We start from the raw sequence: 14,995 nt of genomic DNA, 5'->3' as shown, positions 1-14,995 counted from the left end.
TTGCCCCCCGCCTCTGGTTTGTGGCCATCTCAACTGCTGTGCTGAGAATATATTGCATGCACCTGCTTTATCTCTTCTTGTTAGAGCTCGCTTTGGATCCCGTTGTATTCTGAGCCTAGGAGGACTGAACTGTAGGGTTGAAATAAGGACCCAGGTGTTATTTCTCATGTCTGGTCTCAGTGCTGCTGTTGACTCTCCCCCATGCAAATCATTTAACTCTCCTGGCTCGGTGTTACATGGATTTAAGAACGCTTCCTTTCTACATATTGGGAGGCTAAGCAAATGGAGCGGTGTGAGAGCAAAGAATGCCTCCAAATGAAAAGGGGTTACCTTAAATTAAAGGAGTACACAACGCACACCAAAAGCAGCATTTGATGCAATTATTTTTACCCTCTGCAGAGTTCAGCATTCTGGGTGAGGGCTTTGCTGTCATCATCTCTCCTTTTGTGCTCTTCATATCAAAGCTCTGCACCCTGCATTGATTGACAGAGGGCTTGCTGACTGTACATAAAGTTTTTAATAGTCTAGGGCTGCGTCCAGATGAGCGCGGCCATGTGGGATGTGGCACTGCGGGCACGTCTACGGTGCCACCTACCGCACATTCAGGTGTTCTCCATGCTGTAAGGGAGCAACGCGGGGATTTTTTTTGACCCGGAAAGATCCCAGGATCAAAAAAACCAAAACAAGCAGGGCAGCATGTGTGGGTACAGCATGCGCCACCCAAAACCAGAGCCTAGCCAGACAAAGCCACGCTCCGGCTGCCAGCCAGGCTCCGCGTGACAGGATCACCGCTGCTGCAGCCCCAGGAGGCCCCCATGGCCCCTGGTAAGCCTGCTGGGACCAGGCACAGTGCTGGCCCCAGGCTCCCCTGCCCCACGCGGGGTAACCTGCCACGTGCCACAAGGCATGTGGCACAGGTCCTGGGGACAAGTAGCAGCGGCATAAGGTGTGCCGTTGCTATTTGTCCCCTGGGAACCAAATATCCACGCTCGTGTGGATGCGGCTGTGAAGTACAGTACTGGATCCATTGGGAAGTAGCCACAGGAGTGGATGCCGAGATGCAGAATATCATTGTCCCAGTTTAAACTTGGCTGGGATCCTGGACTTCGAGGGGAAATGGCGTAGCATCTCGAATTTATAAGGGGGTAGCGTCACTGGTTTTACACACCGCTTGAAAAACTCCTTCCAGTAACTTTCTCTGAAACGGATGTCCTTTCAGGTTCGTACCTTGCTGCAGGTACCAGCCATTTTTAATAAAATGACAGCATGTCGCTGCACTACTGGCATTCAGTGAAACACCGGCATGGGTTCGTGGGTGGGACTCGGCCCAAGCGGTCCTGGATTCTTTTGGACAGGATAAAGTTCAGACGTTGAGAGCAGTGGCTTTTAATCCTGGAATTGCAAAATTAACAGTCAGGAGGAAAAGGGGGAATTCAAGGAAAAATGCTGAAGAAAGACGCTTCATTGCCAAAATGTCTGCGCTGCCGAGCAGGAAACATGACATATTTCTTCTGGAAATGAAAATACGTAACTTTTAGGCTCCTTCAAATTGTGCACACAAGGCTCCTCTCCTGGTTTTTCCAATAAAGGCCATTGTAGCAGTTTCCAGACGGCTCCCAGGTGACATGACAGGCAGATAAATAATCCAAACACGTTTGATTTTACAACCTGATATTTTGGTTTGTCTAGGTTCGAAGCCATCATCTTGTCCCTGTGTAAAATGTTCACACCTTAGGTCTGATCATTCCCAAATCCCGGGATCGTGAAGCTGTCACTAATTATGTGCATTTGGGCCGAGGCAGGGAAGGAGGGAGATGGCAGTGGTCTAAAGGTAAACCGAAAAAAATCCTAGATGGTGGGCAACACAGAGCCCGTTCTCCACGTGCATCAGCAGTGCCATGGTTTTTGTTCAACACGCACAGCTCTATTCATCCGAAACACCATCCAAGACTTGGATACAAAATTTAGAGAAGGAACCTTTCAATGAATGAAACATTTGCCGTGGTTTTCAAACCATCAGGCAAGCAAGTAGTGCAGGAAAAAAACCCAGCCCATTCCTTTACTGGGGGTGGACCTAGATAACCGCTGGAGAGCTTAGCACAAATTATGCTACATGAATAAAAACATAACGATAAATTGCACTGAAATGTCTTGCTTGGCTTGTTTATCAAAGGAGCTGTCATCCTCTCTACAAAAAAGGGCCAAGGTTATTCCATAGTGATTGACTCCTTATTTCAATATCCCTTTCTTTTTGTGCCAGTGTGGATCTGAGATCAAGGCTAGTTTTGATAACTGTAACCCCTACTTTGCAAAGTGCTTTGAAAGTTTTTTGGTTTTTTTTTTACATTGGCAATGCAGCTTCAAATCTAGGAAATGGAGGGGCGGGGAAGCTCGTGGAGCTAGCCTCTCGGCCTTTTAGAAGTGGTTCAAACTATCTGCAGACGTTAGCTGGTCACTCAGTAAACTGGATTTCATTGGTGGAAGATGTAGGTGGGTGGTTAACACCAGATCCAAAATATGATAGAATAAGGGATCGAAGACCAAGGTTGCTTTTGAGTAGCACTTGCCTGGGATGGTGAAGCAAGTGTAAGCTTTCAGAGCCAGTAGGAAGAATATGCTGTAAGTAAAACATATGGGGGACAACACTTGGCTGACAATGAATTTTGGTGGTGAGAAGACTAGACGTCGGGGGTATTGTACAAATTTACATTGCTTTACTGCTCTTCATCGGAGGATCTCAGGACCGCTCCTATGAAGATAGGAAGTATTGTAATCCTATTCATGGGGTTAAGTAACTTGCCCAGGTGACCCTGAATTTAGTAGCAGAGCTGAGAAAACAACATGTATGTACTGATTGCTACTTCCTTTCAATACGACCTGTCATCATCACTTCCCTGAGCACTGGAAAACAGCATCCTCCTGGGTGATGTAAGAGCACATCTGTTTGCCATGAATTTAAACACGTGGCAGTTTTTTTTTTTTATGCGAAGTCGCTAACATCTGCTGGGAGACGCAGACGGCAAATTCCCACCGTTCACGTAGGTGCCTAGCCTGTGTACAGGACCTCTGCCTGGTGCTGGAGGTGCGCGGTGCCACCAGGGGGAATGCCTTACTGGACCTGGCATTGGCAACGGGGGATGACATGGTAGGGGACATACAGATCAGTGGTCACCTGGGGGACAGTGACCACCAATAACAGAATTCACCATAAGGCGCAGCATGGGAAAGGTAACTAGCAAGGTGGAAGTGCTAGACTTTAGGAAGGCCGACTTCAGCAAGCTCAGGCGTTTAGTTAACGATGCACTGCAGAGTAAGAGATTTGGCGAGATGGGAGCCCAGGAGGGGTGGCTGTGCCTCAAGGAAGCGATCCTTTGGGCACAGGCGAAGACGATCCCGATAAGGGGGAAAGGGGCCAAGAGGCTTCCTTGGCTGACCAGACAAATCCAGAGCAACCGAAGGGCAAAAAGGGGTGCATATAAGCAGTGGAAACTGGGAGAAATTACTAAAGAGGAGTATGCCACCTCAGCTCACAGTTGTAGGGAGGCAGTTAGAAAGGCCAAAGCTACCTTGGAGCTGAGGATGGCATCCCAAGGTGAGGGTAACAAAAAATTGTTTTTCAGATATATAGGGAGTAAAAGGAAGGCCCAGGGCAGTATAGGGCCACTACTGAATGGGCAAAAGCAATTGGTGACAGACGGGGGGATGAGGCTGAACTCCTCACTGAGGTCTTTGCCTCAGTCTTCCTAAACGAGGGGCAAGACAAGTCTCACAATGGGATCGTAGAGAGGCAACAGCTGGGCGCCAGACTACCAAGCGTCTACCCTGAGACGGTGCAGAGTCACTTGGAAGGACTGGATGGGTTTAAGTCGGCAGGCCCGGATGATCTCCACCCGAGGGTGCTGATGGTGCTGGCTGATGTCACTGCACAGCCACTGGCAAGAATATTGGAGCGCTCGTGGCACATGGGCCAGGTCCCAGGGGACTGGAAAAGGGCCGATGTGGTCCCCATTTTCAAGAAGGGGAGGAAGGAGGATCCAGGCAACTATAGGCCAGTCAGTCTCACCTCCATCCTTGGCAAAGTCTTTGAAAAGATTATTATGGCTCATATATGTGAGAGCCCAGCAGGGAACACTAGGCTGAGGGGAAACCAGCACGGGTTCGTAGCAGGTAGATCATGCCCAACTAATCTAGTCTCTTTTTATGACCAGGTTACAAAACACCTGGACGCAGGAGTAGGGGTAGATATCATTTACTTAGACTTCAGGAAGGCCTTCGATACGGTATCCCACCCCATTCTGGTGAGCAAATTAAGAGGCGGTGACTTGGATGGTTACACAGTCCTGTGGGTGGGAAATTGGCTCGAGGGTCGGACCCAGAGAGTGGTGGAGGATGGGTCGGTGTCAACCTGGAAGGGCGTGGGCAGTGGGGTCCCACAGGGTTCGGTCCTTGGACCGATACTCTTTAATGTCTTCATTAGTGATTTGGATGAGGGAGTGAAGTGCACTCTGTCCAAGTTTGTGGATGATACACAACTGTGGGGAGAAGTGGACACACCGGAGGGCAGGGCACAACTACAGGCAAACCTGGACAGGTTGGACAAATGGGCAGAAAACAATAGGATGCGATTTAACAAGGAGAAATGCAAAGTGCTGCACCTAGGGAGGAAAAACGTCTAGCACACCTACTGCCTAGGAAATGACCTGCTTGGCAGCACGGAAGTGGAAAGGGATCTCAGAGTCCTAGTGGACTCCAAGATGAACACGAGTCGTCAGTGTGACAAAAAAGTCATCAGAAAAGCTAACCTCACTTTATCGTGCATCAGCAGACGCATGACAAACAGAACCAAGGAGGTGATACTTCCCCTCTGTCGGGCGCTGGTCAGGCCGCAGCTGGAGTACTGCGTCCAGTTTTGGGTGCTGCACTTCAGGAGGGATGTGGACAGCATGGAGAGGGTCCAGAGGAGGCCACTCATATGGTTAAGGGCTTGAAGGCCAAGCCCTACGAGGAGGGACTAGGGTACCTGGACCTCTTCAGCCTCCGCAAGAGAAGGGTGAGAGGCGACCTGATGGCTGCCTATAAATTCATCATGGGGGCGCAGAAGGGAATTGGTGAGGCTCTGCTCACCAAGGCACCGCTGGGGGTCACAAGAAACAATGGCCATAAGCTAGGAGAGAGCAGATTTAGACTGGACATTAGGAGGAACTTCTTCACAGTTAGAGTGGCCAAAACCTGGAATGGGCTCCCAAGGGCGGTGGTCCTCTCCCCTAGCCTGGGGGTCTTCAAGAGGAGGTTGGATGAGCATCTGGCTGGGGTCATGTGAACCCACCACCCTTTCCTGCCTATGCAGGGGGTCGGACTCTATGATCTATGGAGGTCCCTTCCCACCCTAACATCTATGAATCCCCTGTCCTCTTCGGATTTGATTAGGTACAAATCCACCTGGCATTTCAACGTGAAGGTGGCTAATCATGCGGCGACCTGCTCCATTCTCATACTGGTTTGACGCTCCGCTTTGATATGTGTTCAGAAAGGCAGTAAAATGGGAGCTGATGTGGATGGCATTGTCAGGGTCAAATCCTTGTCCCATTAAATACATGCATGGGAGTACTCGGATTGATCCCGTTGAACTCGAGTTTCCATCTCCAGCATGTGAGCACGGCACTTGCAGACTAAACTTTCCTCTTCCTAGGGGTTCACTTCAGCTTCAGCATTTGCACTTGTAAAGTCAACAGTGCGTGTTCACGCTGGTGTGATCTGCATCCTTATGCAAATCTGTGTTCAGTGCAGTTCTGTGAGCAAACACGCATGGAGGAAACGGTCCATACAGTCTCAGCAGAGCTCATTTTAGCTATACGATGGATTGTATTCAGTGTTGGTAGCAATCTTGTTTTGCTTTTTATCCTCACGATCATCTTTTGGACTCATCAAACATCAGGATAGGCTTTTCAAATGAGGCTAGAAGAGTTAAGCACATAAGTGCCTTTCATTGTTCAATGGAGTCGAACTCCACTAGGTTCTCCGGAGGGGGAAAAAAAATCTGACCTTAATTCTTTGTCAGAAACAAGAATTTGTAGTGTGAAGTGCCGCTGCCAGCACTGGGAAATGAAGTTATTTCAGCCCTTATCACATCGTCTGCGTCTTTATTCTTCAGGAAATACTCCAAAAAAGTCACGTTGCAAAATTAGAATTGCGCTTGCTCATGAAGATAATGTTGTTAGATCAAGATGACTTGTTAGATCAGTTATCAGGCCGATGTTGTTATATAAGAAGTAGATCTAGCCTTGAAAATCAACTCAAAATGGGAGAGACGTAATAGAATCTCTTAGGTGACAGCCAAATATGCCTGTTTTATGGTAACTGTTTTTCTGTACTTGAAAAGCCAGCTCACAATATCCTGGGAAAGGGAATATTTTGAGGACTGGTAGATAGGGTGCTCAGCATTTGGAAAAAAAAAATTAAGGGAGTTGAGCCTGCACATACATTTTTGTTTGTTACTTCTGGGGAGAGGATTCCTTTGGATATTTTCTTTTATTAATTTTTTTTAGTTTTTGTTGCAAGGAAAATCAAAAACCACCAGTGGGGCTATTAATACTGCAGAATAAAACCGTGGAAGGAGCACCCGGGAATAATAGGAGATGGGGCAGAGCAGCTTTCTCACGATGCTCCTGCTAAAGGAAAGTCTTTGTGGTTTCGACTGGATAAAATTCTGTTAGAACGAAACTCTAAGCAGCGGTTAGTTCGACATTAATACATTTGTCAGAGCCAGGTGGCAATGCAAATCCTTTTCATGTTCTGAGATCAGTGCTGCCTCTCTCCCTTCACCGAAGAACTTGCAAAATATTTTGTACAAGTTCAGGGGAAAGCAAACGATGGAGGTAGGAATTGTCGCTCGATGTATGTGGGGAGGTCGGACTATTTTGGAGGAGAAAAGGCTTATAGGAGATCTGTAGGAGGTAGTGAGATCTGCCTTTTGAGGTTGAGCTCATGGAATATATGTAGACCTTTCAATTTCTGAGAGGGGGAAACTATTTAAGAGTAGGTAGGAGGTTCAAGGGAAGCATCTCGAAGTCCCTTTATACCATAAGCAAACAACATCTCCTAGTGCCTTGAAGAGGTGGATGACGGTCAGGATTACCCTTGTCTTCCACAGTGGGGTGGGGAGGAGCGACCGAGTTAACCGAATAAGTGACTTGCTCTGTATCGTTTGCCAATTTTTGTGGCAGAGGTGGGAACAAGATCCAGGTCCCTTGGCTTCCACCTCTGTTCTTATGCCCCAGTACTTAGTTATGCCCTGGTATTGCCAGAGTGTGCACATAGATAGAGGAGGCATGACACGTTTTGTCCAACTTGTCCCCTTTAACCAGGGAGGTTGAAGTATTTTGGAGGAGAAAAGGTTATAGGCGTATAGTGAATTTGGGAGATTGGTTGTTGCATGGAAAGTGAATCTTAGGCCTGGTCAGCGTGCTGTGTTGCACTGATTGAGCTAAACTGATAGAAAGCTCCAGATGACATGAGATGTTACGTTAAGTTGGTCTAATACAAGATATCAGATTCACCCAAAGTTACGTTGAAGCATCTTTTGGGAGCAGATGCCCTTCTTCTGGCGTAATGGTATCCATACAGAAGTAGTTTGTAAATTGATCAAGGTGAGCAACATCGGGATACAGTGCAACTGCATTGGCACGGGGGGGAAGGGGGGTTGCATGAATTGAACTGAATGATTTTTTTTTCCTAAACATTATTCAGTTGGATCTGTATAGAAATACTGCATGTAGATGAGGTTTATGACTGTAATCCCTTCCCTTTCAGTGTTGGAGTACTTATTAACATCCACCTTTTCACTTTCACAGTGGGAGCGTCTCTGGTTTCTAATCCTCACCTTCACTTTCTTCCTGACGCTGATCTGGTTTTATTTCTGGTGGGAAGTTCATAATGACTACAACGAGATCAACTGGTGAGTAAAATGTTTCCATTTGGGGTGACATATATCTGGTTTTGAGCAGAACCAGATCACATGGATTTTTCTTTTTAAGAGCTCTCCAAATCGTAATGCTTTTTTTTTTGGAGGGGTGGTGGAGGGGGATCCTCTTGTTGGAATCAGTAGCAGTAGAAGATAGGAATATGGGGCGAGCAATGGCATCTCTTGTGTCTGCACTGACAGATGCAATTATGTGTGGTTACTTGCATTTCTGCTATTCAACCTCTCAATGTCTGTGCTTTATGGAGAGTTTCTGGTAAACGTGGCAAGCAAACTTAAGTTGTGCGGAAGCCTGTCTGCCTCTGTAATTGGTAGTCGTATTTAACAAATGTCTCGTGAAAAGGTATATATCGTGTGTTATAGCAAGATATGGTAGATTTATTAATCTTTGTGTCTTGTTGGCTTCCACGTATATATGGTGAGGAACTTGGCAATAATTTGTAGCTCACCGATTGAACTATTTGAATGGTAGATATGCTGCTTGTTTTCTAATTCTGGCCTTTTGTTTTGATCCAAATCTGAAAAGTCAAAACCTAATAAAAAAAAGCCTAGGTTCATTTTGTCTAGGTTCGGGATTCTTTCCTACGAATGCAAACAAGAAAAGATGCGTGCAGAAATACCTGGACAAAGACACAGCAACTTACTTTTGTTCTTTTCTGATTTGATGCAATTCATAGTCATGTAGCCCGATTACTTTTGGCTCATCTATCTCAGTGCCTCACATCTACCTGTAAAATGAAGATGAAGTCATTCTCTTAGCCTTACCAGGCTTATTTTAACTTAAACGTTTATGAAGTATTGGGATATTAAGATAAGTACCATAGAAAGGTCTATGCAGAAGTTAATACTTCTGACTTCAGGGCAGGGTTTGAAGACTGCATAGTAAATAAAGGCCACTTTGATTCATCAAGATAAAACACGTATTGAAAAGTTCCTTGGACAGAGCTCACTTGAATATCCTGCATGGTGAGTGAAGCAGGGTTTCTGTCGGAGAGCGTGCCTGTCTGTAATAAATGGGCACATTTGGTATGCACGGGGGGCTGAATCAAGGTGGCACAGTCAGGCTTTGACTTGTCCTCTCTGAATGTAGTGGTCCAGGATAGTTTGTCCAAACCCCCCCTGAAAAACCCAGCTGTTGTCATGTTGACCCCACCATTGGTTCACTGCTTGGGTGGGAGCTCTTAGATGCACCAAACAGGTCAAAGCCCCTTGAGCTGGCGCAGCAACTGATACAGAACGACGAACTATTATTGCACCGTGGACCAGCGCGGGAAAGGGGATATACAGACTCTGCTGGGCTTCACAGCTGCTTGCGGCTGACAGAGGAATGGGAAGAGGAGGGACTCCTGGATTATTTCCAGGGTCTGAAAAGAGTATGCTGTAGGGCTCGTCTATGCTGCTGCGGTGGGAAGGGCAGGGCTGAGTGTGCCCTGTTCACACCAGACCTACCCGAGTCTACTGAAGTGCTCCAGATCTGGAAGATACCCGGTGAGGCTGTGCCAGGTTCATCTCTGGTAGGTCTTAGAGCAGCCTCTGCAGACGAGCCTGGTGACCTTCCAGGTCTGAAGCGTACTTTCGGATCTGGGTAGGCTCGGCTCTTTTCTCCCTGGGACCAGCCACTGCAGTAGCACGAATGAGCCTTTTGTGGGCACAGAAACCTTTTTTCCGTTGCCTCCGATGTGGAGTGAAGAGGTCTAACCCCGATGGAAATACCACTCCTGCCAAATTTAAAGCTGAGGATAAATTCAGGCACTCTGCAGAAGACCTCTCCGGGTTTTTTTTGTAGGTAAAACCTATTTTTCCTGAACTTCGTTCTCAGAAAGGCCCTTTCTCAAAAATTCAGCGTGGAACAAACACTGATTCCAGGAGTCTTTTGCGAATCTATAAGCTACTTGATTCCAAGGGTAGCCCTGCCAGTAATAAAGTGAAAACTATATTTTTAACATGGCTCGGCTCTGAAATGCTTTAACAAATTACTCGGCCCAAACAGCCGCCACCTAAATCACTTGAACATCACCTTTCTGTCAAAAACAATATGCAAATGGTATTTAAAATGCAACAGAGTAGTTAATCCCATAAATGAGCTGCCTGTTTAGGATGCTGAAGTTGTGTGAAGGATGCTGTTCCAGCAACTTTATGAATGATCTTCTGCCAGGGGTGACTAATACAAGGCAGGGCTGCCACCGAACAAGTTCCTGTTTGCAGCACTTCATTCATCAGTCAAAAGCTCCTAGGCTTGCGTTTACAAGAGAGACGTCTTTGAAGGGTACGTTGTCTCCTGTCAGGTTGTTTGACAGTCGTATTGAGCGTGGCTTGTCAGCTTCTATCCGTTTTCCAGAGTGGAACATATTTATTTGGGAAGCCTGATGCTCAAATAAACTTGCGTAAGGGTGGAGGGTGGAATAACAGCAGACACGTGACCTGTACATCATTGTGCATCCTGAATTGCCAAGGAATAACCTTCACCCAAAGACTGGTGTAGTGCGGTCTGTGCCTCTGCTCCACGCTTACAGCAGTCTAACGACAGATTTTGCTAGTGTTCATGCATCTTCTGTCCACCCCCCAGTTGTCCCAGCAGCGATTCTCTTGAGCTTGCTGCCCCTCCGTATTGTGCCCCGAGCAGGACTATTGACCGGTATTGTCTCCTGTCCCTGTTCTTCTCTGCATCCCCCCTGCTGCGTCTCACTTTAACCTGAAAGCTTGTTGGACAGGACTAATTTTTGCTGTTCTGCCCCTAACACGGCGGGAGGTCCTGCTCCATTCTTCTTATTCCTATGGCAGTAGCAGTTATCATTTTAGCATACTTGGAAAGCTCCCTCCTGCGGGGCTTTGCTGATATGACTCTTCAGTAGCTTGGGGGAAGACAGAAGGCAAGCTGGGTCTGCTTTTAAAGTTGTTGGGGTTTTTTTTCACCACCCCCAAAATCTTTTCTTCTGTCACCCTACTCCCAAGCATGCACTTCTCTTGGCTAACTGCTAGACCCCATGGCCCAGCCCCGAGGTCTCTGAGAACAGGACAGGTTTCCTTGGGAAACTTGTGAGTGCCGCTTTTGGTGTTTTTTAACAGAGGGAACACTTCAGGTGTCTTTCCAAAGCTGTCCTCAGCATTTCCACAGTATCTTCTACCTGATGACCGCAGGGCCCATTAAAGTCAATGAAGTCACACGCCGGGATCCAAAGTAAATGGTCTGCAACGAAGCCCAAAGCGCATGCAACTCATGGGGTTTCCGTTTCATGATGGAAGTTGAAGCCAAAGTTGCACCTGAAACCAGAGTTAGCAAAGCCTCCGAGTAAATCCAGGCTGTTGCAGAGTTTTTCAAGGTCTTTGGAATGAATCCTGGAGAAATGTGACCTGTCTGGTAAAGAAACTCTTGGAGAACTTGGGCATGATACCATAAAGACCCAAACCCCACTGTCTTTGAGCCAGCCGCCACAAGGGTCAGTGGCTGAGCTTTGCGCATCCTACTCGATGCGGAAGGTCGCATAACCGCTCTCTCCAGAGACGGATCAGCTGAATCGTAGATGGTAGCTGGCTTGCCGTGAGTTATCTGGCAGTAGAGGTGGGACTAGATCCTGTAAATCCTGGCTTAAACCCCTGGACTGCACTGCTTCCCTAGCACACAGTTTTCCCCTTCTAGTCTTAGGCTGCTGGATCCCACTGAAGGACCCTGATGCTGGTGGATGAGCCCAGCTCTGTACTGACGAGTGCATTCAGCTGCTTTGTGTTACCTACAGGCCTTCTGGCATCCAACAGGTAAGCATCACTGCACACTGCCATTGTAATGGTGCCAGCTCCCACCTCCCATAATCTAGTTCCATAACTTTTTCCATTCTCAAAGCCAGAAAGAACTCTTATTTTTTTAACGAGGCTTAGAAGAGGCCTCATTTGGATCTGAATAATAGATGGAGGGTGCTTGTGCTCCTGCAGACACCCACATGAGCAACTCACTGTGTCATAGCTGTGAGTTTTTTGCATACCGGGCAAGTCCTGTTTCCATTGACTTTTTTTAGGAGTGCTTGACACTTCTCACCAAGCACTGAAGCATGCGGAGACTGCAGACCATGCTTGAAAGGTTGGCTGCTCATTCCATGCTCTCAAACTCTGAACCTGGGCCCATAGGCAAGCAAATCCCGAAGTTTGCTTCCAGCACTTGTATTCCCTCCCTCGTATTCTGGAGGAAGTCGCTTTCCTTATCTTTTTCATATCTTCATCTGTAAAATGAAGGTGATGTTTTGAAGTAGCTGGTTCAAAATTAGGCATAGGATTTGCTTTAGAACACATTAGAACTTTTTTTATAGTCCCATAGTCTGTCTCCGTATTCGGATTGCAAACTCTGGTAAAGATTCATCTCTCAGCATGACTGTAGTACCTAGCGTAGTGGACCCTCAGCCCTTACTGGGTGTTGTCATAGCACATTATGTGAGAAGCTTTCTCTGCTGACACCACCCTGCCCCATTACAATTATTGGGTGTCCTGGCACTAAGTGAGGCTTTCAGGTCATCTGGTGGCTCATGCAGTCCTTAAATGCAATTCATGGTTTATTTTTCTCTGTATCCACAAGATGAGAGTAAAGCTACCCAATGAAGGGTTTCCACTGTGGTGTACACTGAGCAGCTATGGTCATTTAGCTGTGAGCAGAACAGGGCACTGGATTTTATGGTCACGCACCCTTTTTTTTGTGTGTGGTTAAAATGGCAAATTTTAAACACGAGTTGTATAAAACTCTGGAGCACTTTGTAAAATGCCAGTACAACTTTTGTGTTGCATAGTTTGGGCGTCCTGGCTTTAAAGCTGCAGGCCTGGCTGCTTTGATTAGTCATACGTCTCCAGTGGCAGATGGAGGTAGAAGGCCCTTGGTCCCAATGTCAGGGTCTCATCAGGGGAGGGTTGGGATGACTTGAAAATAAACCAAACTAGCCAAGGAAGCTGCTAACTGGGAAGACAGCACTCCGTGTATCTGTTGAGCAATTTTGTTCATTGCAAGTAAATGTTGAAAATGGGCCAGTGGCCTTGTATGTACCAGACCCCAATTAGCCACCTGTTTCAGGATGGGTTTGAGTCCTGACATCAGCGGTCAGCAGAAACAGCATGGTTTTAAAAATAGCCAAAAATTCTTTGAAAATAATAGGAAAGAGGATAATAATGTGGTGTGAGGCTTTAATTACAGTGGAGCTAATCCCAGGGGTAGAGGGAATGGAAATTTCCACTAGATCCATTCAAGCTGAGCTTGGGTTTTATAGCACAGATGTTTGCAGCCTACCGAAACACAATGGTGATTAGAAAAATATATGCTGAGGTGGCCTGGGGAAGCACAGAAGCACCTTGATGGTGCAGGCAGAGATGCAGAAACTGGTCGTGGGTATGCAAACAGCATGGACGGCGTTCTTCCAAAGCTCTTCTCTGCCGCGGTATCTCAGAGTCAGTGTCAGCTGATGGTGAAGCAAGGGGACCGTGCTCAGTTGTTACCTCATCCTCCACTTTTTTGTCCTCCCCCTCCCCTTCCTCTGTACTTGTTGTTCACCAGTCATCACTTCTGGTGGGAACCCAGGTTGTATGCAGGGTTTTGCAGGGGGTCTCTGTACAATGCCAAGTCTAATGTTCTTCAATCCCTGTTTGGAGCCCTCTGACCGTGCCAGAGCAAAAAGAATAGGTCCTTGCTGTAGTGGCTTATCCATTGTCTGCGCCACAAGTACAGCTGATGCTGCCCTCCCTCCCCACCCAGTGACAACGACCCTCTTCAGTTGAAATGTGTAGAGAAAATGCGAAGTATAAACTGTAAATAGAGCGGCTGAGCCGTCTCCAACTGCACCAGAGACTTCAAACCGGATGCAACGTTCTTCATTGCTTGACCTGAAGTCTTCGGTTTCTTTGGCAATGGGTGGACGTTCTTGGGAGGAGGACAGCTATCAGGTGATGGGATCCAGTTGACAAGAATGGGGAAGAGCATCTTTGGATGGTAAGCAGGGCTTTAGACTAGGTTTCAGTGGGGATGGTGGTCAAAAACCCTCCAGCAAAAAAACACGCAGTCCAGAGGGGAAAGGACTTGAAGAAGTAATTCAACTCTGGGAAAGGGCCAGAGAGAGAGAGTGGCATGGAAAGGAAGCAAGGAAGTCCTTCCAATGGATGTATATGAACTGGAGAAGTATGGGGAATAAACCAAATGAGGTGGCAGCTGCCGCCTGTGAAGAGAACTGCAGTCTCATTGGCATCGCTGAGATGAGATGAGACGAGACGGCTCGTATGACTGGAATGTGAACAATGGGGGTGACGCTCTCTTTTGGAAGGATGGAGTTGGGAGAAAAGGTGGTGGTATTGCCTTCTATGTCAAAAACACACGTGCTTCTTCCCTGGCCCAGGGAGAAGACGGCAAAGCACAATGCAGTTGAGTGAAGACGAAAGGTGAAAGATGCAGCACTGATATAATGGTGGGGATTTATTATAGGTGTCCTCATCCGGAAGAGGAGGTGGATGCGGCACTCTTCAAGCAGGTGACAAATCTATCCAAAAGCCGTGGGATGGTACGAATGGGAGGCTTCAATTCTCCACACAGGGAGGAGATAATAAAAGAGAAGGCTAGAGAGCTTTTGATGGGTTTGAATTAATTTGCCAGTAGGGCCTGATGAGCTTCCTTCCAAAGTCCTGATTGAACCGGCAGAGGACATCTCGGAGCCCTTAGCAATGATTTTCATGACGTCGTGGGAAACGGGCCAGGTACCAGAGGCCTGGAGAAGGGCCAGTGTGGTGCCCTTCTTTAAAAAAGGCGAGGAGGAGGACCCAGGGGACTACTGACCGGTTAGCCTCACCTCAGTACCTGGGAAGGAGCACATCCTAACGACGGCCATTTGCAAGGATCTGGAGGCTGACTGCAAGCAGCTAGCATGGATCGGTGGAAAAAACCTTGTGTCAAACAAACCTGAACTCCTTTTTATTTTTAATGCCTATTTTCGACGCTTGCGTCTGGGCTTTGCTGATTGCTTCTCCCCCTTCCTCTCTCCCCTTTTTTCTGTCATATGTGTC

The 14,995-nt window shown here is 47.2% G+C and overlaps 1 protein-coding gene across 9 annotated transcripts in view; it reads left to right on the top strand.

Moving 5' to 3' along the window:
* GDPD5 (glycerophosphodiester phosphodiesterase domain containing 5) overlaps positions 1-14,995 on the top strand; it is a 312,070-nt gene that overhangs the window by 205,385 nt on the left and 91,690 nt on the right. For all 9 annotated transcript variants that reach the window (XR_016439661.1, XM_090030758.1, XM_090030763.1 and 6 more), the window contains one exon: positions 7,851-7,954. Coding sequence is in view for 8 of the 9 variants with exons in the window: in XM_090030758.1 (XP_089886884.1) it covers positions 7,851-7,954 (104 nt within the window). In the remaining variant the exon portion in view is untranslated. The remainder of the gene's footprint in view (positions 1-7,850; positions 7,955-14,995) is intronic.

Source organism: Crocodylus siamensis, chromosome 1 (genome assembly GCF_052110815.1).
Source record: "Crocodylus siamensis isolate JL-2025a chromosome 1, ASM5211081v1, whole genome shotgun sequence".
NCBI classification, from domain to species: domain Eukaryota; kingdom Metazoa; phylum Chordata; order Crocodylia; family Crocodylidae; genus Crocodylus; species Crocodylus siamensis.
This window is presented reverse-complemented; position numbering and strand designations above follow the sequence as displayed.